A 27,999-nucleotide genomic window follows, 5' to 3' on the forward strand; every position below is an offset into this window, starting at 1 on the left:
AACTACTTATTAATTATGACAATTTGATTGCACTGCTTCTTTCCTTAACTTTATTAAATGCTGAAGATATTCCTTTGGAGTTCTAGCGTGCGCTTCTGTTTTACAGTAGTTTTTTGTTTTATCTCGGAACTCTAGTAAATAGTTATCATATTTATGCACCGAAGCTTCTAAACTATTACAAGCGCTTTTTATTTTTCTTTCAATATTGTCAAACGTGCTATGTTCGCTTTTGTTTTTTATTTTTAAGATATGCCTTTGCTTAACATTCATAATCCTTTTGTTTTCTCTTTTAGTAGAGTAATATTCGTCGTCACATTGCGAATCCGGGCACAATGATTCTTTTTGAATTCTTAAATCGGAAGCATTCCAACTCCTACAGCCAGACGTTTCAAGTTTAGCTATATTTTCATATTGATTTTCTTTAGGACAGTGACTCGCATTATCGCCATTAGCCGAATCAATTTTATTCCACAAAAATGAATCTGAGTCCATTTCACTTAAAACTGAAGTTACGGAGTTATCACCTTCTGTTTCCTTTTCACTTTCGTTTTGACTCGAATTACTCGTTACATTATCCTTTCTCTGCCATTCATTACTACAACATTCTGCAGGCGTTATATCTATGTCTTTAAACCTTATTACTGTTTTTGTTTTATCCTTCTTCCGAACTGGAGCTACTTTAATGCTGTAAGGATATATATTTTCATTTCGTCCTAATATAAGATCCTCGTATTCTTTCTGACCCAGTTTTCTGTCGTAATCTACTGTTACACGAGGCAATGGTACATTATCTTTATCAGAAAAGTCTTCCAAGATTTTTTCTTTCAATTCTAATGGAGTAGTACTGTTGACATTATTCAAATCACAGTTTTCAGGGGAATTAGTATCACTTATCGTCATTACTTCTGTTTTTTTTAATAAATTGCTGTGGTTTGTCAAAAGATCTGGCGTTGTAGTAACACTTTGTTTCCCTTTTTCTCTTCCAAAGTCTAATGAGTTATCACTTGTTTCGTCTGAACTTTGAGAATCAGAATCTGCATACATAGGAGATATATTGATGTTTATTACTGGAGACACACTACTATCATTCGTGCTTGATTTAATGCGTTCAATTTTTTTGATATATTTCATATAAGCAGACTGACGTTTTTTCCTTCTAGGAGGAGGTTGAACATTTGTTTGGGAACTATGGTTTCTTCTTAATACTAATTCAGTCATCGTACATGAATTCCTGTAAATAACTTCTTTAGTATCTGTTAAAGTAGAACTATCTTTGTAGGATAGATTACTATACTTAGGGCCAACTGCTATTTCCTTCAAACGTGGTGTCATCGGCGTAGTTTCAGTACTAACGTCACGATGAAATATACAATTTCGGTCTCGATGACATATATAAGACTGAAGATCTGTCTGAACGTCGATGCCTTGATCTTTAACACGGATCACGGTCTTTCTAGTTTGCGTATGTGCTGGTATACCTATTTTTCTTTTATTTTTTAAAGCTTTTTTACTTAGCTCCATCAAACGTTGCCTTGCATTTGAACAAATTTTTAATTCATTTAAGGGTTGCAGAACTTTGGTCTCACTCACTGGTTTTTTATCAACTTTAGTTTCTTGTTTAGAAATGGCAGCTTCATTCTTTTTAAGCTTAGTATATAATCTTTCTGTAACAGAAGCTATTATCTCTGCTCGCTGATTATCATAGAGTATTGAAACTTGCGGTATCTTTGAGTTGTCTAAATTACGTAAGTCATTTCCTTGTGCTTCACTAAGATTAGCATCTGATAAACGATGAGTTTGATTACTTTGTAGTGCTTTATCACTGAAAAGTACTTCTTGTGAACGGAAATGTCGCTTTTTATGCCTAAGCGGTGGCACAACCTCAATGTCACTGCCGCTTCTAGTTCTCTCGAGTGCTGGTCCAAATAATTTGTCTATTTCTTTATTGACTTCATTACTTATCTCAGCATTTTTATCCATATTGCTTATAACATCTGAACTTCCACTAGCAATTGATGATGGCGTTGATTCTGAATTTCTACCTTCACCTTTCACATATCGTAAATTCATTATATTACCTATCTTTGCTTCTGTCTTTGATGTATCGTTACTTTGATTATCATTTAATTTCCAGTGCTTTTCGTCGTACAGCAATTGTCTTGTTTCTAGTTTCTGAAATATAATTATTTTTTAAAAATGAAGGATAAAGTAAATATTCTAATTTATTCTTAATAATATTTCTGATTAAAAAAAATAGATGTTATAAAATAATAAGAAAATTATTTAGCGTAACAGGAGCAGAATTCGGAAAATAGGTAAATACACTAATGTCTCAGTAAAATATGTATTCACTCATCTATGGAAAGATAACTCTTATTCAGATTGAAATAAAAGGCAAACCCGCTATATCCACAGACATATACATGTATTTTTTAACAATACTCACATATTGAATAAAATGACGATTTAGCTCAGCTAGCAGGTGGTTGAACTGAGATTGCAAGGCCGCTTTGGATGTGACGTTAGCTACTGTAGATCCTTGCGAGTCGGGCAAGTGGCGTGCTCGAGCCGCCCAGCGGAGTGTGGACGCGGATTCACCGTAACACGAAACGCTAGGGGACACCGCTGCACACATAATCATTTCCAATTGTAAGACTGTTGCCTTCTTTATGGTTAAGAAAAGTATTAAAAGTATAATCGGGTATTTATAAGTGGTAAGCTAACTTCTTATCAACCGGCTCTGGCTTATATATACTTGACTTATAAATGAAATGATTGAAATAGAAATATTTCAAAACAAAACCGGATCTTTTTATGTAGAAACATAATTAGTAAAGTAAGTGCTTTACATTAGATATCTTTTAAAAAAGAAAATAAATATGTATTTCAAACATAATATTATATAAAAATAAAAAGTTTTCAATAAGCAATTTATGATGAACAATTGATATGTATGCAATATATCGTACTCGCAATTATGAAAGTGCTGCCACCACCAGTAAAACAGTCCTTCAGCAACCAGGTTAACGCAGAATCACGATAGGGCACGAACCTGCCCCGTCCAGATCCACCACTTACTAAAATAATAATTTAAATAAAACTTAAAAAATCAATACAAATTCTTTCTACATTATTTCCACATTAAGAATTATTTCCTTTCCTAAGCAGTAAGGCAATATTCTTAGAAAGTGATGGCATTTCTACTCTAGATAGCGAGCCTTTTGCAAGAAAAATAGCAGTCAGTGGTAGCTACTACTTTTTTTTACTTTATCTGGTGTCTCAGAAAACCCACATCAGTCCGATCAACTTAGTTTGCGCGTAATATTTTTTCTTCTTGTTATTCCTAATATTCGTTCTCAATACAACAGAAAATAGGAATACAGAAAAAAAACTATATTTTACACAACATAATAAATAATAAATTAAACTGGGTTTGGACATACAACGTGTAAATCATTCTAAATAGATGATTTTGAAATATAATATATTAATATTGAAATATCTATAAAACTTTCAAATTTATACGCAATGATATTTGATGTTTGAACCGAATTGGGCTTAAGCCCAATCTTCTGAATGAAAAATTAGAAGGCCCAAAACACGTCTAAAAGCGTTTTCGATTTTTATTTTATTTAGATACGATATATCATAAATAATTTTATGTTTAACAATATTAAATGTGTTTGAGTGAGAACCAATATAATAAAAGACGTTGTATTTACCGAGCGCCGAGATAACATTGCTGAGCGCTACTAACGATTTGTTGATATTGGCTCCTTCCTTCTGACGTCCTCTCGCACAGCCTTCCCACACAGCTTTTTCGCTACAAAATATTACAACATAGGTGTGTCTTAGAAATACTTATATAATTTAAATATTCGTTTGTTATATTGCTCAACATGGCGTTGAGTCACTACCGCCTTTATTAACATAATAAATATATAGAGTTGCAAATATCCATATAAAATAAATTAGAATTTAACCGAAGATCTTGTGCTCAAATTCTGGAAAGCAGAAGATGCTTTCACGTTTATTTGTGGTTATAAATTCATCTCGTTCTCGGTATCATGCGCCACTGGCATCTAGAGCTTCACCTAACACGCACTGCTTATAAAATTGCTTATGATTTTAATCAGTTCCTAGCATTTATCGGCAAGGAATGTAGCTTAGTATAGTTTTAGTATTAAGTATTTAATTATATAATTGGTAGATTTATTCGTAGATTTGTGTTTTAAAAAAATTGGATCAAATATGTCTGTAAAGAAAAATATAATAAAATAATAAAAAAACAGTCCTCGGTTGAGACGCGTGTCTAAAGAAGATAACAGAATAAAAAAATATTGCACTGCGTTGAATTCTAATTTAATTTCGAGTAAAGTAAAAAAATGCTAAAACCAAACTGTACGGATAACATAAATTATATGTATGTATCTGTTTACTATAGTCGTAATAAATATATGAATAATCAAGGCAGGGTCAAGGGTAGATCATTAGTTTTTTTAGTGACATTTTGTTTACTTTATTGATTTATATTAATTATGTACATATAAATATGTATTGACCGTTAAGGCTTAGGGCCAAGGCTCTCCTATTAGTTAGGGTTCAAAATTCAAACTTATGATTTACTGATATTAAACTGGGATACTTATATCCACAACGCTTTCTTGTTGACAAAATTTGTTAATCATATAAAATTAAGTCATTATACACCTCCCTGCAGAACTTGGTAAGCTCTGTCTTATAAACTATGTGATCTCTTTAAAGCACGTAAGTTACTGTATTTGTCGGTATCGAAATTACTTGCAATACGATAAATTAATAATTCTTCTGTGGCTTTACATTCAATTCTATTATCTTCATATAAAAGATTTTACCAAGTGAAAAGAACGGGCCCGTTTTATCAACAAAACCAATTCACCGTTGCATGAGTTAACTTTAAAATTTTTACCATTATATTAGAGTGAAAGTTTTGCATAGCATAAGGTCTAGAGTAAGTATTTTCTAGGACGAATATCCGTGTAAAAAGGAGATAGAATCTTAAGAATACAATAGGCTTTTTGAAAATCGTTTTTTCAATGATACGATAAAGAAAAGATTTCGTCATGATTTGTACTTATGTTTAATTTTGATCTGAATATAATTATTAATGTCGGTATAAATGCTACGGAACCATCAGCGTAAATTGAGACACCTTAAACGTATATTCTTTTCTAAGTTCCTTGTAATGTAATAAAGATATATCTTTGGAAAAGTTTCACATATTTTATTTAAACCATATTATATTTTGTACTCTTATGTAACCTTATGTATAAATCTGCCTTGACCTTAATAATAGAACATAATAAAGTCTCAACAAACTTCATAAACAGTCCTTATTTTGTTTATTAATTAATTAATTCGAGTATCAATAGAAAAAACCTATACCGTAACAGCCTGTGAATGTCCCACTGCTGGGCTAAAGGCCTCCTCTCCTCTTTTTGAGGAGAAGGTTTAGAGCTTATTCCACCACGCTGCTCCAATGCGGGTTGGTAGAATTCACATGTGGCGGAATTTCAGTGAAATTAGACACATGCAGGTTTCCTCACGATGTTTTCCTTCACCGTAAAGCACGAGATGAATTATAATCACAAATTAAGCACATGAAAATTCAGTGGTGCTTGCCCGGGTTTGAACCCACGATCATCGGTTAAGATTCACGCGTTCTTACCACTAGGCCATCTCGGCTTTTATATATGTCTAAATTTTTATATAATACATATTTATATAAATAGCGAAAACTGTTATAACGTTATATATATTTAGGTACATATAGACACATAATATACAATATTTTTCTACGCGTATGATTAACGAGTCAAAACTTTAAGCTCTTCGTTTTTCATTGTATTTAGAAGGATCTTAAAATCACGAGACAGATGCGCAAATTATGTATTTTTTTTTTAATTAATTGCATCTTCAGTCAACAATACAGTACCTCTATTACTATTAATAACATTTACCACATTCGCTAAGAAGATAGCAAGTTCCCTTGCCCGTTTCATAAACATTTGAGTAAATAGCTGTAAATCAATACAATATTATGAAACGAAATTTGTAAGCATAATAAATATTTTAAACAAAAGCATTTTAGGGGCAAATGGGTCACGTCGTAGTCACCACCTTATATAGACATTGGTGCTGTAAGAAATATTAAACATTCCTTAATTCGCCAATTTTCGCCAATACGCCACCAACCTTGGGAACTTAGATGTTACGTCCCTTGTGCCCGTAGTTACACCGGTTACTCATCCATCAAGCCGGAACAAAACATTATCAAGTATATACATTTTGTGGCAGAATATCTGATGAGTGGGTGTTACCTGTCCAGGCACAAATCATTATAACCAAGAAAAATAAAATTTTATATTAAATTAGATATAATAAAATGAATTTAATTTTGTAGCTTTGTAATTAGCATAATGAAATCCCTGCTTGAATTATATAATTTTTATCCCTACCATCATTTATTTTATCAAGACAACCGATATAGATTTTTATACACAGATCAGTAAATACTACTAATAGTAGATATTATTAAGGTTGTAAGGGTATATGGTTTAGCTAAAGTGAAACAATCGTCTCACCTAGAATATGTCATTTTTTGGCTGTCATAAGATATCTCACGATAAGGAATCATTGATTTTCACGACACGTCGGTTTTCTATATAAGCATTAATTATAAAGTGTGACCATCGTAATAAGTAATATAGGTAAATACCTGCCAGCAAGATCAGCGAGATGCAATGTAGCCTTTGGAGTGACCAGCTCTAATAAAGCGTGGGACCTCGAAGAGCAGATATTACGCTTAGTAGCAGCTGTTCGACGCCGACGTGTTCCTTCATTAACCACAGCGAGTAGTGTCTCTACGTCGTGGACTGTTACGCGACGAAGATCTGGAACATTTGTTTTCTATTTATGATAGGAAAGTAGACGTGTAAATGGACCATGTTGTGTAAGTAATATCTTATATATATTGATTGTATATAAATCCTTATCAGTGTGTAACGTATATTTTTATTGTTACGTAGTTATTATTGTATATGTGTGCATATATAAATAGTACCAACCTAACCAATTTTATTTTTAAATATCCTAAACCAAAAGTTATGTAGAAGTCTCTAGTAAGCAATAAAGCCGCCATTTGTACTGTATATTTTTATTTCAATATATATTTGTTAATTATATTGTAACGTTGTGTACAGTAAAGCGTATGAAACATCTAAAATCGAATACAATTAATTCCACCCAGCGCTCGAAGATTGACTGAACGAGAGTCCTTTTTGGGATAAGTCCGCTCTTCGTATATGTTTAATTTTAAGTACGTATTTTTTATACATGTACATTTATCATGATATGTGTACAATAAAAAAACAAACAAAGACACATTAACTATTTCTTACTCCAGTTTTCCTCTAATGTATTCCATCCAAACCAGTATGGACTAATATAGTACCTTATCTTGCCTTGACTTTACTATATTTATTGGCTTACTTACCCTTCGAACCGAAACACACCAATGTAAAGTAGGTATTGCTGTTTGTCCGTGAAAAAATAGATGTCTGTTAAATGTATTATTTAGTTCAGTTATTATAGTTAACACGTCCTAAACTAATAGTATAATATTTACAACATTGTAAATGTAAATTCCAAAAAGTAATTGAAGTTTATGGCGATATAAATATTATTACCATATATATTTGTACTTCACTAATTACCGAGAATCGTACACGAATATCACACAAGTAAATTACTCAACAACACTAAAATTTTTAAATATGTTGTAATTACAAATATGTAGGCAAATTTAAATAGTACAAATATTTGCGTATTCAACATTTTCCCTATAAAACAAAAAATGAAAACAAATATTGAGACATCGACATAAATATGATCGGTGATCATCGTTAAAAATCTAAGTGTAAGAACAAACTCGAAACTCACCGCAGAAATCGGTCGTGAAATGTCAGAAAGTGATATGCGACATTGACCATAATATTATAACGTATTAAGAATACACGTATCAAAATAGTCTATCACCATGAATAGGTTGTTAACATTTGACGGGTGAGTAATGAAGTGATTTCTTACAGAATAGCACTGCAAGAAAATGGTTGTATTAAAATATCTAACACGAGTTCATTATATTGTGTTGACGTTTAACACAACCCATTAAGTTAGTAGCGGTTATTAAAATTTTGTTGATTCATGTCATAAGTGACTCTGTTTTGCGTCTAACGATATTATTTAAAAATATTATCTAAGCTTAAGTAAAAATAGTCTGGATATAGGCACAAGATAATCAGGAACATAATTTATTTATTATTATAAAGAGATAAGATATATTATTCGGCGGAAAGGAATACAGTTTTAAAATACAAATTAATAATAGTTGTGTTGTGAAATTTTAGTGTAAAATTTAAATCATTAAGCTTCTTAAAATAAGATACATACATCCCAAAAAATCCAAAAGTCCAAAAAATATTAAAACAATGTCACATTTTATTAACTAAAACCATCAACATAAAATTAAAATAAAATAATTCTTGTTTATTATCGATGCATAATTATACCTGTTACACATGTTTTAAATTAAAATAAACTATTGGTAATACTTACTTTGTACATAAGGTCCCTTAATAGGATGCTCCCTGACACGTAGGTCTTTGCGTGCGTTTCCTTTTCGTCTTGGAAGGGAGTTCAGAGATAATGGTGCTTCACCAGCTAGGAGATCATGTACCCGCTCGTTATATATCTCTAAGAAGCTAAAAAAACGTTATATATTTATTAAGTAAATATATTTGTGAGTAATCATAGTTTTTTTTTTTAAATTATTTATGGTTAGCTGGACAAGTCCAGTTAATATTTAGTTGAAATCAGTAGAGGTGAAATATAATCGTTTGACGATTTGACGTCAGTACAGAAGTACCAAATGTTGGGATTGTCGAGGGAGGAATTGATCAACAGTTTAAAGGTGAGTCGATATTCAATTCCGAAACCAAACAGTTGAAGCGGTCGCTGATCATCGTATCATCTTAACTAAAATTGTAATAATACAACCAAAACTACACAGCTGTGTTAATGGAAAGACGGAACCATCGTCTTAAACAAAATCATGATGACAGGACACCTTATTAATAATTTTGGAATATCTGCTTAATAATATATTTCATAATATTATTTATATTATAAATTTTGTATAGTAATACAACAATATGACGTAATGCTGTTTTATTTAGTAACCCTTATTTATCACCGTCTAACTTTATATTAGGCTGTTGGCACGCCGAGCTCATGCGCAATAAAAAACAAAATAAATTAACAGAAACTACGAAAAACTTATCGAACTACAAGGATTTTGTAATATAAATATATTCGTGAGAATTTTATGAGTCGATAATCCGTGGTAAGTAAGACAGGTCAGAAATATAATCAATATTATTCGACTTATTATTAAGTTGATATTTTTATCTTTACCTTTTAACTTTCACTTTTTAAACGCAAATTTTGATACCAAAACAAATACCAACTAGTATTATAGATTGTGGGTTTCCAGTAGCTGGTTTAAAATTCCATACTATTGATGGTCATACATGTTTGACCCACATATACTATTCTGCAGAGTATAAGAAAAGCTTGTAAAAAATATGTTAAATCGGTTAAATACTATTAAGCAAAATTTACATGACAAAAATCATCTGAAATTAGTTCGCTAATGCAAATTATTTAACAGTGTCCTGCTGGGCAGCAGTCCCGGCTTAGAGGATACATACATATATTTTTATTTATATAGAATTACGGACTGAGATTTATTTATGTTAAATAGCCAGATAGCCAATTGTATTTTAAAATGTTTGAATCTACCCCTATATCTTTATCTATACACAGAATATTTTTATATTTGTACAAAATATCCTACGACAATGTAAGAACAAATAATATCTGTCAATAAAAAAAGAGGTTTTTATAAATTATGATACGAGAACAGTATTTTTTTAATATCAAAAACTATATATTTCAATACTTTCTATGTATAAAATTAACGATTTAATTTAAAAACGGGATTAATGATATATTTAAAATAATCCGTAGAAGAGGGCATGTACAGAAGTGAAAGTTGGCTGAGTAAGAGCGCATAGCTTTATATGTTATACCTTTACACATGATTACTATTATTTATTAAGAAAAATAATATTCAATGTTTATATTCAGCGTCATTACTCTTAAAACAAGGACAACGTAAAACAAGTTGGGATTGGTCGCTTGCATACATTCCCGAAAGTATTCTTTATTTGTCACGCGTAAATATTTAATGTCTAATTTACTCACATGATCTTAAACACATATATATATATAACCGCACTATATATTGTTATTACAAGAGGATAGACGGGGAAGACCGTTCTACACCAACTAAGGCGGGTAGCAAGTACGGAGTCACGTGTCGATTTAATCCAGGCAGGTGAGAAGCCGTATTGTTGGATATCGCCTGACTATACTGTTTTATGTTTGCGATTAAGGTTGACAAAACTTTTATGTGTTAGATATAAATATTATTAACATTTTAAAAAATCGTGTTTAAACTTCATGCAATGACTGTTTATTGGAGAAAGTTTCAACAAGAAACAATTTGGTATGACTTTGTCGCCATCTTGACATAATGGTTTTAAAATTTTAAGACTTGAAGTTGTAGTGCCACGATTGTCAAACAATCGATCCCTTATATTGTTACGTTACAATATACAATACGTAGGATACGTTACAATACAATTTGAGATATGAGCTAATTTAATTTAAATAAATAAAAATACGTTTCGTTAAGAACATTTGAGTTCTCTCTCAGTAATTTTAGCCGCAACTGTTATCGGTAACTACCTTATTGTTTCTCCCATACATATGAAAGACACGTTACATATATCATGATGTATTCATATATTGATATTAGTAGTGATAAGGCCGCAATCGTAAAGGGTGCGAAGTTCGCGTGTTGCTCCGACCCTGAAAAGAGGGCGTAATGTCTCTTTTATCTACCTTTATTGCTGTCTAACTAAATCCTATGCGTTCTATTAAGAAAGTCGCGGTGATGAAAGATAAGCTCAATGGCATTGTAAAAACGCAAAGGTACTATCTACTTTTATAATAACCCAGTGTAAATGTAAAGAAACTTCTAACTGAGAAAAATGAATGTATAAATTATAGTTGACAACTTAGTGTGCTTAGAGAAACTTTTGACGTCATCAAAGTTACTTTTGTGAAGACGCGGCTTTAGACAGCATTATATTTTGAAATATATTTGTGGAAGGTAAACGAGCAAACAAACTATCTGATGGTAAGTTCTTACACCGTGTATGAACCGCCAACCAAGGTATCTAAGATGTTATGTCCCATGTGCTGGTACATTCACCTTACAATACTACTGTGAGAATTTATTGATGTAATATGATTGAATAAATGCGATACACATATAAATGTTCTAAAAATATAATTAATTAGAAACATTGTAAATGGGATCGTATTTGCAAAAATTGACCTTTAGATAAATTAGATGTTAGTTAAAAACAATAGTACCTATGCGTAAAAAACATATATAAAAGACTCGGGTCATTCGTTTTTTTTTTTAATATAAAAAATCATTTAATTTTAAAATCTAACTCAGTGACTAGCCTAAATGAAAATTCAATGCAACATTTGGAAACATTTGTTAGTAAAAATTTAGCCGCATCTAATGGTGATGACTATAATTGCGATGTTATTTCAGTAGGTATTTCATCAAAACACTTTTCAATAACGTTTGCCACTCTAATTACGAATTTACGTATTCATTGCTTAAATTTTATTCAATTTATTTACTTTTTAAGTTTACCTCAGAGACTCATCACATGTTGTCTTGTTTTTAACACCAATTTAACATTTATTTTAGATTTATATAGATTTCCAAAAAAAAAAATTTTGTAAATAATGTAAAACGTGTTTTATATTATATTGCTTAATGTTTTCGTCGCTTTACACTAAACTTAAGCTAATTCATCTCATTTTTTTTTTAATATGCCCGTTTACTAAACTTCAATTCTCGTATGACGTGTAAAGTTCGAAAGGGCACCGCGGCTGATCAATTTTATATAGCGTTGTAAAGTTTTAAATAATAAAAAAGTACGTTTTTAATTTTTAATTATTTATAGTTTACAAATAATAATTTTTCGTATATTTTAAAAAGTATTTATATGTATATAATTAACCTTTATTATAAAGCTATTTAATTACATTAGGATTAATATCATGATACGAATGTATCGATAAGTAATATTTCGATTCTACCCAAGTTTTCATTACTAATTTGAACAAAATACAGTTACTGCGATTTAACAGTTAGTTGTACTCGCGGACTTTTTTGTAAATAATAATGAGTTATAAAAACATGCAATACATTATATTTTAGGCATTATCAATAGTTTTCACAGTGCGCGCCAAATAATGACTTAAAGAAAAAAATGATGGATTGGGTTACATTGTTGCAATTTTCATATTTTTTTTTTAAATAAAATATAGTCTATGTTATTCGCTTATAATTAGCTTTCTGTAGGTGAAAGATTTTTTTAATTCGGTTTAATAGTTTTTTAATTTATCCATTACAAACATACAAAAAAAATTACCTCTTTATAATATTAGTATAAATAAACAATTATATTTTGTTATAAAAAAAGCTAGCAATATCTCCTTGTTCTTATTTGTAATTTTTGTTTAACTTTGTGTCCTTCTATTCTATTCTTTTTGTTTTAAAAGAATAGGAAGGCGGACGAGCATATGGGCCACCTGATGGTAAGTGGTCACCAAACGCCCTTAGACATTGGCATTGTAAGAAATGTCAACCATCGCTTACATAGCCAATGCGCCACCAACCTTGGGAACTAAGATATTATGTCCCTTGTGCCTGTAATTACTCTGGTTCACTCACCCTTCAAACCGGAACACAACAATATCAAGTATTGCTGTTTTGCGGTAGAATATCTGATGAGTGGGTGGTACCTACCTATACGAGCTTGCACAAAGCCTTACCACCATTCTCTTCTATTAGATTCTATGGCTACCTTTTTTCGACTTCTGCTTTCGATATAACAAAGCAAAAAATTTTTTTGTTATTATTGTATGAGATTAGTTGTAATCGGTTGTGATCGGTTGAGACGAACCTTAAAAATATAAACAGCGCCATCTAAGATTTTTTTTGAGTAAGTTGGAAAAATGTAGCCTTTATTTGAAGATAGATCTCTACTACTAAGAAGTAGTAAGACATCGGTGAAAACCGCATTTAATTCCATGCAGTAGTTTTTGCTTGATGCGGGTACAAACATAAAGACAGACAAAAATTCTAAAACTGTTGTTTTGGGTTCTATTGCTCTAATAAAGACCTCCTGATATTAGTTTTTTCCAATATGTATAATGTACAGAGATCGCCAGTTACAGTTTAATTATATGTATAGATAATAACTATAACGTATGCCATTACATCTTAAATACATACTTATTTATAATACATAATTAGAATAATTTACTTCTTTTTATATTAGTTATTAAATTACACATAGCCGAGATGGCCCTGTGGTAAGAACGCGTGAATCTTAACCGATGATCGTGGGTTCAAACCCGGGCAAGCACCACTGAACTTTCATGTGCTTAATTTGTGATTATAATTCATCTCGTGCTTTACGGTGAAGGAAAACATCGTGAGGAAACCTGCATGTGTCTAATTTCACTGAAATTCTGCCACATGTGAATTCTACCAACCCGCATTGGAGCAGCGTGGTGGAATAAGCTCCAAACCTTCTCCTCAAAAAGAGGAGAGGAGGCCTTTAGCCCAGTAGTGGGACATTCACAGGCTGTTACGGTACGGTTACGGTACATAGTTTTTTATAATAAATAATTATTTAGTATGATAAGGTTTTGGATTTGCCGCATAACAATTCCAATTTAAGAAATGTTTGACATTAAAAAAAATTGTGCCTGAAAAAAATTGAAGTAAAGTTTTTGTTGAAAAAAAAATATATACTAAGTTACTAATATATATAGCGTATGGAAAAATATCAGGTAGACATATTCGCCAATCGCGTGAGACTTGGCTATCTTTATGTTTCTTTACGTCGAATGCATTATGATAGTGAAACAATTTGCTATCTGACAAAATTGCTATCCACATATATAGAAAATTGAACGGCATTCAATTCTAATGCAGATACGCTATTAAACTCGTTTTGATTTAGTACCATATTATTTCGTCTTTGATAAATTGCCTCGTCCTTCATTTTCTGAAACCTACTTATACCCTAAACCCGTCTGAATAGTTTAGTATTTAGTAGTTTTTCCTAGTTTCATATTCAGTGTTATTGTTTTTATAGAAACAGATATTATATTTAAATCCATTTATTTATATTTATACAAATTAATAAAAACTATTTTTTATTCTAATTTATAACCAAAATTTACAGAATAAATACTATCTATCATTTCCTTTCTGGTCATTAATATAATATTTGTTCTGGTGACTTCGAATCTCAGGATTCGAGCTTATTTATAATTAAATAGAAATAAAATGTGAAATACCTGACGGTAATATTGAGAGGTAATTCCTCGGCCAAAGCCTTGCAAATTCGAGGTATCAAACCGGGTTGCACTGCTGACCCCACCATTGTATGAGTTTTCCCTGTCGCACTCTGGCCATAAGTCAGAACGCAAGCTGACTGACCTCGGGATATTGTAGATAAAACTTGACGTCCGACTGTATCGAATATCTGGAAACACTAGATTTATAAAAGATCCCCTCAACTTTATTATTTGTATAAAATAACACTACCAATTATAATATTTCTAAGTAGGTATAGCATGAGAAGGACTCGAAGACGCAACTGATTTATAGATGCGCTATTGACTTTGGAGACACAAAAACTAGAAATATTGTATCATCTTTTCTTAACCCAGACGCAAATAGAAGGGTGCTATAAGTCTAAAGCGAGTATATATTATGTGATTGTTTGAGCCATCGGAACTCCTAAATGGATGAACCGATTTTGATTTAGTTAGAATTTAGGTATTATATAAAATAGTTTTGATGACTTTAAGTTTTATTTTGAATATAAAATATATTGTAAAGACCTTTTCTTGCGATGCGTAGTCTGAATCTGTGGTTGCACATGCACTGTTAAATGCGTAGTCGACATAGTAGCGTCGCACACGTTTACGACTGTCACCAGCGCCTGATGTATTTACCTATGTAATGACACAAATTTATAATACACACTGGAAACGCGCCCTAACTGCGACCTATAGACCTATTAGTGGAGACTAGCCAACAATCACTCTTAAAAATGAGGAGGTCTTGTCTATTAGGCCTTTTCATCACCTTATTTAGAAGATTACTTCTGAGATCTCCTTCTACATATATTTTTATATATTTGAAATATTATTCTTATTTACTTATATTGTTGTTTGCTATTTATTGAGTGTCGACGCAGTGTGTTTTTCACTTACAGGTGTAATCATGCTTTAACGCCATATGGTTATGCACATAATACCATAGATATCTGACATCATACATAATCTACATTCATCAAACCCAATAACTTTATGATTACAAACGTATTTTGACATAGTGTTATCATGGTACTGAAATGTTGCCTTCCCTTTTTTCATAATAAAATAACTATTTATCATTTAATCTATATCTTTAAAAAAATTAACGAGGCATTGCAACGCCTGCCGAGGACATTTGTTCTATACTGACGCACACTTATATGTCATTTTCTGGATAAAAATTGTTTTTTTTATAAACATCGTCGTCGATATGTTTATCCATATAATTAATTATTGAATATTTTACATTACAAAATTTTACGTTAAACGAAACAACTTATTAAATTGCTAACGAAGAATTTTAATTCAGAAAATAACATGTCAAGAATAATGAATTTAGAATACATTAATTCGTGTTTCATTTGTTTTGATATAAGTAACTTACCTTTATATTGGTTATTGTAATGGTATTTTCGTCAAGAACAGTCACAACTGGTTCACAATAGTTATCTGACTTAAGTTCTCTAAAATTAAAAACGAGACACATAAATTGATTACAAACATTTAATGGTTTAACTTTAACTATATAGATATACAAACTAACTTTTCTGTGAAAGGTCGAACTCTTATTGCTAATTTTACATTCGACATATCAAATAGGTAATATTTTCTCTTTTTTACAATTAATGTTGACTAAACACACGCCCGGGCTTCATGTAAACTCGTTCATTTAGTGCATGCATCGGATCACGGATGCAGCTATTTTAGGATACGTTGTCCCTTTTTGAAGAAGTGGAGGAAATATTTAAAATAGACATTTATTTAGATATATTTTTAACAGAGGTTGATGTCTTTCGTCCTTACAGCCATTGGTGAATAATAACTTTGAATATTATAAAATTGCCTTTATAAATTTTAGTTAAGTTACTTTAGAGATTTACTGTACATAGCATATCGTAAAATAAGAAGGATTGTATCTATACATCTAATTAAGTACCTACTAATACTGGTGTTAGGGCTTTGTGCTCGTCTGGGTAGGTACCACCCACTCGTCAGTTTTTCTACCGCAAAACAGCAGTACTTGGTGTTGTTGTGTTCCGGTTTAAAGGGTGAGTGAGCCAGTATAGTTACAGGTACAAGGGACATAACATCTTAGTTCTCAAGGTTGGTGGCGCATTGGCTATGTATGCAGGCGTTGGTGACCACTTACCATCAGGTGGCCCATATGCTCGTCCGCCTTCCTATTCTAAAAAAAAACTGAATTTAATATATTGATTATTTTAATGAAAGTTGAAATTATATATAATAATGACCTCCAGACCGATTTCGACCACGGCGGCCAATCTCAAAAGATTAACTCTCTATTCCCTAACTCTCATAATCCGATGGGACGGCAATCCGACACGACACGGAAAGAGTTCAGGCGCAGGACCAACGGCTTTACGTGCTTTCCGAAGTACGGGAGTGTACACACTTCCAACTTCCAGACTCCGGGCTGCTACTGAGAATTTTCTGACAGAAAAACCTAATAACTTTTTATTGGCCCGACCTGGGAATTGAACCCAGGACCTCCGGGTCTGCGGCCTTACATCAAGCCACAAGACCAACGAGGCAGTTCAATTATATATATATATATATACATATTTAAGCATACTTTCTACAACAACTTTCTACAACGCTTTGCCCGCGTGTGAGGGGTGAGGCCTTTAACATACCCCTGACAACGTGTATGCAACATTTTATGATGATCAATTGAGTAGTTAAGAGGTGAAAGCGAAACAAACTAACTTAGTTTCAAATTTATAATATTAGTAAAGATTGTACATAGGAGTTTATCTTGTTTACAAATTTACTAAGTAATTTCAACTTTATAAAAAATGATAATTGTCATAATTTCCTCTTACGATTGATTAGTATCTCAACTATCTGAATAGTGTATTATTATTTATTATCACTATAAATATGTCTTTCATCTTTGTTATTTATAAATTCACTATATACGTACTAATACAGATATACTAATATAGATAACCATAGACTAATTTTACTTTTTTTTTGACTAATATTACTTTTGACTATTTTGACATATTTTTAACAAATAGTAGTCAGCAATGCGAACGTTGTAAATAATAATTATGATCCTATTTATCAATGAAGGTGTTCCGCTAGGAAGTGTTATTTTTCGTACCATTATCAATTCTAACAAATATTAGTTAAGATTTAATACTACGTCTAGAAATCAAATATCATTGAAATACATATGAGTTCAATTTTTGCTTTGCCCATGTATTAAAACACATATATTGTATTTAGGTAGGTATATAATGATACGTTTCATTTCTTAGCTTAGCTATTAGACTTGTTTAGGCTAGTGCTATCGGGGCACAGATTATTTCACCAATGTCGCGATTAGCGAGGTTTAGAAAAATCACGAAAGAGATTTATCGATGCGATCGAAAAGAATTATGGACAAACATAATAGAAGGAATTTTTTGTTACACATAATGATTATCCGAACATTAAATTGTCAGTCACTTTTTAATTCTGACAGACGAGTGACATCCAATAACGGACATAGCTGCTACTTCGCTTTCTATTTGTTCTCCGTCGTCGTTGACCCCTCTGATACAAAAATAAAGTTTATCTATAATATTTACTTAAATACTTAGCATTCACCCGTATCAATGGTGTTTTAATAAGTACATAAATAAAAAAAGCTTGAAAGGTACGTAACGTAATAATACGTTTGCAAACTCAATGTACCGTATATAAATATTATAAATTTTAAAGTATAAAATATGTTATCATTCCCATTTTTTTTATTCTCAATTCACATGACGTGATTTTGTGTTATACATAATTGTAAACATTTTGTTTCTCAAATTAAAAATGGTTTGACTTAATTGTATACATATAGTGTATAATAAATATATAATCTATTAAATAACAAAAAAAATAAGTCAATTTTAGATACCAATCTATATTTAGGTATAAATGATCTGAAGATTATCAATAGCTTTAATCTAGTTATGTATCTATTGAAAAACAATCTTTGTCAAACAAATGAGGTTAAAATTTATTCAGTCTGTTTTATTCTCTCTTTGAAGATGCTTGTGAGACATATCACCCGTACATTATGGAATACATTAAAAGTGGAGAAGAGGTTTTTAGCCTCAAAGCCTACAAAGCCTGAAGCAGAAGTTGAGGATAATATTGAACCTGTCCAGGTAAGATAATATATTTCATTTGTATAAATGTTGAGTAGGTGCAACTTTCAGATTTACTCATTATTGTACACCACATCACACAATTTAAAAATATAATTCAATTGAGATAATAAGAGACTTACTAATTAATATTTATGTTTTCTTAGGCAGATGCATTAGACAGGGATATTTGTCTGCTGGTTGATGAGAAGGATAACTTCATAGGAACTGCTACAAAACGAGACTGTCACAAAGTTGGTCCTGATGGCAGTGTACCGTTACACAGAGCCTTCAGTGTATTTTTATTTAATAAAAGAGGTGACATACTCTTGCAGAGAAGATCAAGTCAGAAAGTAATTATATATTTTTATTATTTTTACATACATTATAACTACCTAGATATACTATTACCAATTTTTATTGCTTTATGGTTACCGTGCACATAGGAATAAATTGTAAAACAAAAATCTTGCAAAAAAAAATAAATATGTTATTTAAAGAATATATAGAGGTATATTTAAGGCAACATACTGCCAAAGGCAAATATTTTTAAAGGTCATAAGGTAAGCTCTTTAGCTCTGCATAAATTTTTACCAAGTGGCTTACTAAGCATTATACTACTGTAATAACATTGATTATTTTAACCTATAGAACAGAACACAGTAATGAGTTAATAATTCAATGATTGCCAGGTTAGCATAGTAAGATGAAACAATTTTATTATTTTTTGTTGTTATTATTTTATTTGTTATAAAACCTCATTCGATTTACCTTTTTGCAGGTAACATATCCAGAGTATTATACAAATGCATGTTGTAGTCACCCTCTTTACATAGACAACCAACCTGAAGATGTGATTACAGCTGCTAGACGTAGGCTCAACCATGAATTGGGTATTCCTCTCGATAAGGTACTGAATTTATCATGGTCACATTTTAATCTTATTTTGTTTTAAATATTTTATATATATCTTATCAAATAAACTGATATTTTCTTTTACATATATTAAACAAGTTGGTAGGTCTTGATTTGTATGATTATATGTTATAAATAATATCAAAAATAGATAAGAAATTAACAGCCTTTTATTGTTGAATTATTTGTATTCAATATAAAAATGTTGATTCATGACGTTAACTTAAAACAATTGTATAAACAGATGGACCCAGAAATGTTTACATTTCTAACTCGTGTGCACTACCACGACCCAGGCGACGGCATGTGGGGTGAACACGAAATCGACCACATCCTGTTCTTCCAAGCTGATGTGAAGGTCAAGCCCAACTCTGATGAAATCTCAGAGTACTGCTTCGTGCCAAAAAGTGAATTTAATGCGTGAGTTAATTTCACTTTGACTATAATTTTAATTACAACTTTAGATGGTATTTGAGTCACATAAGAATGTACTAACCAAATTACATAGACGGTTATTATTACTTGTGTTCGCCCAGTGATCGAAATTCTATGATAATAATATAATTATTGAAAATTTGACAATAACACATATTATTAATTTGCATGCTTCGAACTTGATGTCCAAAATATTATATTAATAACACTAAATCTCGTCGAATAACTATCAAACATCTATTGACAAACACTACAAATTATAAAACGAAGTCGCCGCCGTGTCTGTCTGTTTGTCTGTCTGAACGCGATGAACTCTAAAACTACCGAAAAGATTTTCATACAGTTTTCACCGACGAAGCTATTCATGAGGAAGCTTTAGGTGTTTAATTCATTGTTTGAAGATGTCGCAGAAATCATGCTAACGGGTGGGTAGCTTACTGACGTGTGCCGCGTAAACCGTTCGAGTTATATGTATTACGATATTTAAATATTTTACGTTGAATCTTATTTAACACTATGGTATGGGAATGGTAGCTAGTTTATATATATAGATTATTAGCATTTCAATCATATCAATTGGTATTGTTCAATACAACCTTTCAGCCCGTTCTCGTCTTATATCTTTCGAAATATCTGCAATTTCTCATTTGTTTTAAACCAAACAAAAGTTTCATATCCCTTCAATAAATATTGCACATCGACCATTGAAAAGAAACAATCGACGACTAAATTCGGCTTCGTAGAGCGTTATCTTTGTCGCACGAAACACTGGTGGTAGGGCTTTGTGCAAGCTCGTCTGGGTAGGTACCACCCACTCATCAGATATTCTACCGCAAAACAGCAATACTTGATATTGTTGTGTTCCAGTTTGAAGTGTGAGTGAGCCAGTGTAATTACAGGCACAAGGGACATAAAATCTTAGTTCCCAAAGTTGGTGGCGCATTGGCTATGTAAGCGATGGTTGACATTTCTTACAATGCCAGTGTCTAAGGGCGTTTGGTGACCACTTACCATCAGGTGGCCCATATGCTAGTCTGCCTCCCCATTCCTTAAAAAAAATAACAGCCCGGTATCTATTAGAATTTTTTAAAACAATTATGACTTTCTGTGTAATTCAGTAAAATACACCTATACTTTCTATGAGTGCTGTCTTTAGATTATGGAAAAATAATCTGTCTAGGTTTTTGTTTCTTTTTCTCGCGACGAGGAATTAGTTCCGCGTAAAATAATCAAGGACATCATTCAAGTATACGCAAACATAAAAATTTTCGTTTTGTAGTTAGTCTAAGCTATTTATGAGCTATTAAACAAAGATACGTAAAATGGTTACTTTACTTTTTTTTACACCTTTGTTATCGCATGAGAGTACAGTTATAACAGACGCGTAAAGTACGTATGCATTGTTAAAGCGTTTATTTTAGCTCGACAGTAATTTAGTAAAACTAGTATTTTCTACTTTATATTAATACGTAAGCTTGACTAAACAGATTCGTGAAAATGTAAATAGACATAACATGGTTATGTTTAAGTTATTTTGAAAACAATTTTCGTCAACAAAACATCATTTTTTTATTTTATTAACAACTATATTTCTTTTATAAGTGATAAACTCGTTAGAACGTTACGTGATTTGTAAAGTTATTTATGTAATAAATGAACCGTCTTCTAAAATAAAAAAAAAATATATGATTATACGCTCAAAATTTTTCGTGCCTATATATATTTTGTGTACGGTTTTTTGCTAATCTTGAAGTCTTAACACATAGAAGTAACTGCCATATTTCGAAAACAATACGTGTGTCCTGCCAGTATACATGGCAGTGTGGATATTTGCTTAGAACGGTAAATGTTCTATAATATCTGTCATATCAGCTAATTTCGTATTTTACGCGACAAAGATAGAAAAACTTCCACGTTTCTTCGTTCCTTGATGAATTTCTAGGAATACACATAAGACATACAAGACACAACTGACTTTTATTTATGGCTTCACAAAATTACAAATACAAAATTCCAACCGTATTTAAATCCATTTGGAGATTTATTTGAAATTGAAACGAATCCATTCTTAACGGTCACATACGTAATACGTTATTAAGGGAAAAATGTGCAAAATAATTAACTTTAGCTTTTTTTATAGAATAGGAAGGACGAGCATATGGGCCAACTGATGGAAAGTGGTCACCAACGCCCTTAGACATTGGCTTTGTAAGAAATGTCAACCATCGCTTACATAGCCAAAGCGCCACCAACCTTGGGAACTAAGATTTTATGGCCCGTGTGCCTGTAATTACACTGACTCATTCACCCTTCAAACCGGAACAAAACAATATCAAGTACTGCCGTTTTGCGGTAGAATATCTGATGAGCGGGTGGTACCTACCCAGACGAGCTTGCAAAAAGCCCTTCATACTGTGCATTAGATAGATTAGATTGATTATTTCAATGATATTCCAGGTACATTCCGACACTTGAAGGGCCAATAACACCATGGTTTAACATGATTCGTCGTCATAGACTCAAATTATGGTGGGACAACCTTCATCGTATCAAGGAGCTAGCCGAACCGGATAAGATACAAAAATTCTTAAACGAGAAATGATTCACCATTACTTATATAAAATATTATAATTTAAATTATTATCATTGTTGTATGACTAAGGTTAACGATATGTATCTAGAATTTACTAAATTATATTATATTTAAAGATGTAAAATTATTTATCCAAAAAAATAATAACTGTGCTTATTTTATCCACATTTAAGCATTTTGTATCACTGCGTAGTTAAAATACAAATTTTATATTAAGTCAAATTACCTATATAAAATAAGTATAAAATTGTTTTGTTTGCATATCTCGATTTGGGTTCATCATTATTTTTACTCAAGTTGACAGAACTAAAGGTGTTTAAATGTCAAAAAATATGCGTCAAACTAAAATGAAAAAATAACAATTATACCTTTTCAGTTCCAACTCGTTCATCAATAGGTCATTTGATCGCTACTACATGACAGGAATACAAGTAATTCTTTCCAATATGTGGATGGAATAAAATAGCAAGTTTTTTAGTCCTTTCAAATTGTATACGACCAATCATTAAAACTATCGCATTATTAAATAAAAACATTCAACTTAAATACAAATAAATGAAACAGCATTTAGGCTACGCCGTTTTAATTTTATAATTTTGTAGAATATTATTTAAATATTTTCCCTTGGATATTTAATATGATTTTAGTATTTAAATTATATTTTTATCTGTAACATTTTACATTACTTTAGTATGGTTTTGTATTGTATGTATAATTAATGGTGCTTGAATGATTATAAATTTAAAATTAAGATATTTGTTTTATTAAAATATATATAGTTATTTACCCTTATTTTTCTTTAAAATCAAAAAGTATGAGTATAAGCGAATTCTGAAATATAATCTTAAGTTCTCAAACCTATCTATTTTTATTATTATCATTTTGTTATTTATATTGACAAATGTTATTTATAAAAATATGAATATGTTGTTTTATTAATAGTAATAGTACTTTAGTGAAAAAATATATAAATTACTCGTTTTATTAGTTATAATCTCCATTAAACTTGATTAACGATTATTATTATGTGACATCAGAAAAAGGGCAATAAAATATTCTCTGTTCAAATCCACTCCGGATTGCGTTTAGAATTTTAGTCATTACTAGGTTTAAAAAAATAAAAAAGTAACAATTTCCCTGTTCAGAATTTATTAATATGTAATTAACAAGGTAATTAAACAGACAAAAATAACGTCCTTGATACAAGATTAGATAAACCTAGTACTTCTTACAACAAATTCGTCCAATCTAAACAGTGAGAATTGAGTAATATATAATGGGTCAATTTTTATTTTTTTTATTTATTCGTAAATTGGCTTTAACAATTCGTCAGAACTATTAAAATCTGATCCCGAGGACGTTGTATACTTACTATTTGGTCTATATTTCGCCATAACCCAGTCTAAGGTTCTTGCTTTATGGAATTTTCTCTTTTTAAATACTTTTCTTTTAGGGACCTCTTCTAATTCGGTATCTGTGACGGAACGCAGTAAGTATGCATAGCACGTGATCTTATTATCAACATGCAAGCCGTTATTGTAAGCGGTGTGAAGGTAGCGCGCTGCTATTATTTGTAGACTCTAAAATATGTTATTAAATAAAATTACACTAATCTCTATATTTCTTTCTCAATCTCCGCCTCTATTTTTATTTTTGTAAATAAATGTTCCTATGAACATTTTAATATTTTAGGCTGACAAGGCAAGGGCAAGAATAAAAATAAATATTAATATTTTGTTGTTAATAAATAAATAAAATGTGATATCCAATGTGCTTATAAATATTCGTATTTTTTTCATTGTATATACAGACACTAGGGTTAATTTTTCACATTGAGAATTATCTTTTAGGACGTCTAAAAGTTATTTTATAACGTCTAACCATGGCTAAGATTATTAACGCCATAACTGCGTTAAACTTCCAAGAAACAGATGTCATTTCATTTATTAACTTCTCTTCACAGCCATCAGTCCAAATTGTTAATTGCTTCTAAAATACAACAATATAATAGCTGTTATCAAATTTATTTTTTCCGTAAATCGTGGTATTTATATTACTATCTTTATCGAGGTCCCAGAATAAGTTTACGTAAAATTTTAGAAAGATCGGTTCATTGTTAATTTGCAATGATGTAAAATGGATGGGCAGGGAATATTTGAGATATTCCGACCGGATACACCTAACAAGGATTTTATGTGATCTTCGAGCTATAGGAATGTAGGATGAATGAATAGCTCGAACCGAAATTCAAACCACTAGACCTATGAGGTTCTTAACGTAATAGTTATGTAATATATAGATGTACAGACTTGTGTATCATTTAAAAGTCATTTTTAGTATCTCATTGTACTCTACTGATACTTATCATTTATGCATAATATAAATCTAGGCTCAATGTGTATTGTTATAGAAATGTATTGTCACTCACTGCAGGATCATACTTGTAAATAGGCCCCATCTGTGTGACCCCGTAATGAATGCAAGGGCACATCGCGTTCATTGAACAACAGCTATATGGCACGTTATCCGCCACATACTTCCGAGTTGATCTATTCATAGAAAATTGATTGTTCCAAAAAAAACAAGTGTAACTTACTGCAATAATAAATAGGTTAACATATTTGCAACAATCGATTCTTTTTACTTTGCAATTAAAAAAGAAGACAAAGACTGAAAAACTTTCAACAAGCGTAGGAAATCAATTCTAACTATCGTATCGATTTGAAGCTTTGTAAGTTATTTATTGTTTGTTGGCGGTAACCATCACCTGGAAGTAGTCACAACCACCCATACACATTGCAAGAAATATTAAGCATTCGATGGCGATGTACGCCAATGCACCATCAAAACCTTAAAAAAACTTAATCCTGGGAACTAAGATATATGCCCCTTGTGCCTGTAACTATACTGGCTCACAACTGGATCTATAACGTGTTTTTCAGCGGTAACTTAATTGAAGTGAATACGAGGTTGTTCTAGAATATTCCATATTACGATTGCTTATTTTAAATATCACCATTATGTTTAACCATGCTATATAGTTTCATAATAGTGTAATTTTACCATTTTTATGATAAAATATGTAAGATCTTATTACAAGCAAATAACACATAAAGCTAATGTGATCCATTTTTTTATTACCACGAATGATCACTTCTTCATAGTAATAAACATTGTCATCTGATATTCGTAGGAATCAAATTATTAACAGAAATAAAAACTTCGATTACTAACAAGTTGTTAGGTTCTATTTTCAGTTTTGGGGTGTCCCAAGGTATAAAGAACCATTCTTCATAGTTTTCTCGTCCACAACAGTGAAAGTGTGTCTGTAAACGGTCTATCGCCACTTTAGACGGTAAGTGGGTTGCATATCGAAGCATAGCCTTCGTTATTCCACCTTTGATTTTAGCTAGATGAAATAAAAAAAAGGAATACAAAATATAAGCCTGGTACGTTGTACGAGAAAACAATTAAATAATTGATCTAGTGACTAGATGTGCTAATGTAGAATGAGACAAACTACCGTGTTTGAATCCCGAGTCGCATCAGAGAAAGTAATTGCCTTTTTTATACCTAATAAATTATCTGCATAAGATTGTTGGGAAGTCGACAGTGTCTGATTGTTATACCTAGGAAAGCACATACAGCCAAATGGATAACATCATACAGGTACTTAACGTGTTACTTTTTAGTATCAGTGGCGTAGCTATCATAGGGCCAGGTGGTGCAGTGCATCAGGGCCCCGGAGCTCAGGGGGCCCTCTAACTTCAGCTTTGAAAAGAGAGGAGCATAAAAGAAAAAAAGAATCTGTTTTGGCTCTGGTTACTGGCTCACTCACCCTTCAAATCGGAATACAACAATAGCAATTACTGCTGTTTTGCGGTAGAATATCGGATGAGTGGGTGATACCTACCCAGACGAGCTTGAACAAAGCTCTACCACCAGTAAATTTCCTACCACCAGCCTTATTTCATCAAGTATAATACTAATGCTATTATTTCTATTGCGCACATTCATCTATCTGGCACCATACTTTGCTAGATCTCATTTTCCCTAAAAAAAAATCCGATTTCAAAACATGTATGATACAGGTTGCAGCACAACGGTAACCGTATAATCTATAATAACTCTCAACTTGATCGACAACGAAAAATAAAGAACGTTTTTCTAAACTCAAGTTCAAATTGACAAATGAGCTACTATAGAAACTATAATATCTTATTACGAATTAATATTGATTTTATAACAGAATTAGTATATGATTACTCTCTTGTTTGGTAATGATGCGGTCATTACCAAACAAACTGTTTTGTAGTTTTTTTGTTGAGCTTCCTGTAATATTTACTAAACATTGACAAGCAATGTAGGAAAATCTCAGTAAGTACTCCGAATTTCCATTTTTTTCCAAAATCTTTTATTTCCTTTTATTGATCTCTGATCTGTATAATAAATATTCTGTATTGACATGTGCGTCGTTTATTTATTCCCATTTTCTATATTAAACACATAGAGATTCTGCCCCTCATAGAAACGACGTATGGATTCAGCCTACTAGGGATAAGTTGAACTCACTGTTTCCTGTTCTTGTCTGTAATTTTGAAGGCCAATATAAGTTCAAGCTACGCGAAAAGAGGGGATTAGGGACCGATTCTTTCCTCATGCACGGGGCCCTTGTCCACCTAGCTACGCCACTGTTTAGTATAGTTAGATTTTCATGATGCAAAAACTTTAATAAACTAACCTCTGATTATAGTTGACTGAAGACCAGAATAAAACATGATTGCAAGAAATGCAATTATTATAAAGATCAGCGCCCAGATGTAATAAAAAAGGCCATTAGTTACATTATATTCTTTTTTCGGTAAACCAGTTTTGAACAATTGATATAAGCCGTAAAGCTAAAAAAAATTTTATTTTAAACTCATAACAGATGCTTAATAAATAAAAAATGTCGCTTTTTCCTTGGTATCAAAATGGGATTTACGTTTAATTAACAAACAACCTCAATAACAATTGCGATAATTGCTCCACATGTTATAAGAGCAGGAATTGCGTTCCCATCAGGCCAACATATAAGGTCTAACAATGTTCCTTCTTCGCTTCGTATTCCTTCTGACGTATTAACTAACCATATTAAATAAAATATTATTACTGGTATAAAAGCCATTAGAAGCATTCTTATATTATTAAAAGACGACCAAGTTAAAAACATGTTAACTATTCTCTCTATTCTTTTTCTGACGTGTATCTACGCTA

At 31.5% G+C, this 27,999-nt stretch overlaps 3 protein-coding genes across 4 annotated transcripts; 1 reads left to right on the forward strand and 2 right to left on the reverse strand.

Annotated features, from left to right (window-relative positions):
• On the reverse strand, positions 1-16,245 carry LOC126776164 (kinesin-related protein 10-like). Its single transcript, XM_050498464.1, has 10 exons — positions 16,199-16,245; positions 16,040-16,118; positions 15,178-15,291; positions 14,629-14,816; positions 8,656-8,801; positions 6,758-6,932; positions 3,723-3,823; positions 2,970-3,077; positions 2,447-2,625; positions 1-2,172 (listed from the first exon to the last, which is right to left on the reverse strand). Exons 1-10 carry the CDS (start codon positions 16,243-16,245, stop codon positions 10-12), a joined length of 3,300 nt encoding a protein of 1,099 aa, XP_050354421.1. The 3' UTR covers positions 1-9.
• Positions 16,246-18,160: 1,915 nt separating this feature from the next.
• LOC126776139 (isopentenyl-diphosphate Delta-isomerase 1) lies at positions 18,161-23,494 on the forward strand. Its single transcript, XM_050498440.1, has 6 exons — positions 18,161-18,319; positions 18,702-18,821; positions 18,968-19,153; positions 19,582-19,710; positions 19,960-20,135; positions 22,608-23,494. Exons 2-6 carry the CDS (start codon positions 18,702-18,704, stop codon positions 22,750-22,752), a joined length of 756 nt encoding a protein of 251 aa, XP_050354397.1. The 5' UTR covers positions 18,161-18,319; the 3' UTR covers positions 22,753-23,494.
• A 438-nt stretch (positions 23,495-23,932) lies between these two features.
• LOC126776064 (RDS/peripherin-like protein xRDS35) lies at positions 23,933-27,961 on the reverse strand. Of its 2 annotated transcripts, XM_050498334.1 has the most exons (6): positions 27,746-27,961; positions 27,485-27,641; positions 25,978-26,152; positions 25,172-25,292; positions 24,625-24,732; positions 23,933-24,323 (listed from the first exon to the last, which is right to left on the reverse strand). In XM_050498334.1, the coding sequence occupies exons 1-6, from the start codon at positions 27,953-27,955 to the stop codon at positions 24,045-24,047; spliced, it is 1,050 nt and encodes a 349-aa protein (XP_050354291.1). In that variant the 5' UTR covers positions 27,956-27,961; the 3' UTR covers positions 23,933-24,044. The 2 variants fall into 2 exon arrangements, with proteins under 2 accessions (XP_050354291.1, XP_050354292.1); XM_050498335.1 differs by lacking the exon at positions 24,625-24,732.
• Between the last annotated feature and the right edge of the window lie 38 nt (positions 27,962-27,999).

Source organism: Nymphalis io, chromosome 19, assembly GCF_905147045.1.
Source record: "Nymphalis io chromosome 19, ilAglIoxx1.1, whole genome shotgun sequence".
Lineage (NCBI taxonomy): Eukaryota > Metazoa > Arthropoda > Insecta > Lepidoptera > Nymphalidae > Nymphalis > Nymphalis io.

Coding starts and splice junctions, on each gene's coding strand:
- LOC126776164 (XM_050498464.1), bottom strand. CDS start 16,245: ATGTCGAATGTAAAATTAGCAATAAGAGTTCGACCTTTCACAGAAAA. Junction 14,817..15,177: donor ACTACGCATCGCAAGAAAAG/GTCTTTACAATA, acceptor TAGTGTTTCCAG/ATATTCGATACAGTCGGACG. Junction 6,933..8,655: donor TAAGGGACCTTATGTACAAA/GTAAGTATTACC, acceptor CAAATGTTCCAG/ATCTTCGTCGCGTAACAGTC.
- LOC126776139 (XM_050498440.1), top strand. CDS start 18,702: ATGCTTGTGAGACATATCACCCGTACATTATGGAATACATTAAAAGTG. Junction 19,154..19,581: donor AGAGAAGATCAAGTCAGAAA/GTAATTATATAT, acceptor ACCTTTTTGCAG/GTAACATATCCAGAGTATTA. Junction 20,136..22,607: donor CCAAAAAGTGAATTTAATGC/GTGAGTTAATTT, acceptor ATGATATTCCAG/GTACATTCCGACACTTGAAG.
- LOC126776064 (XM_050498334.1), bottom strand. CDS start 27,955: ATGTTTTTAACTTGGTCGTCTTTTAATAATATAAGAATGCTTCTAATG. Junction 27,642..27,745: donor TTATCGCAATTGTTATTGAG/GTTGTTTGTTAA, acceptor AATTTTTTTTAG/CTTTACGGCTTATATCAATT. Junction 24,324..24,624: donor CGTTAATAATCTTAGCCATG/GTTAGACGTTAT, acceptor AACATATTTTAG/AGTCTACAAATAATAGCAGC.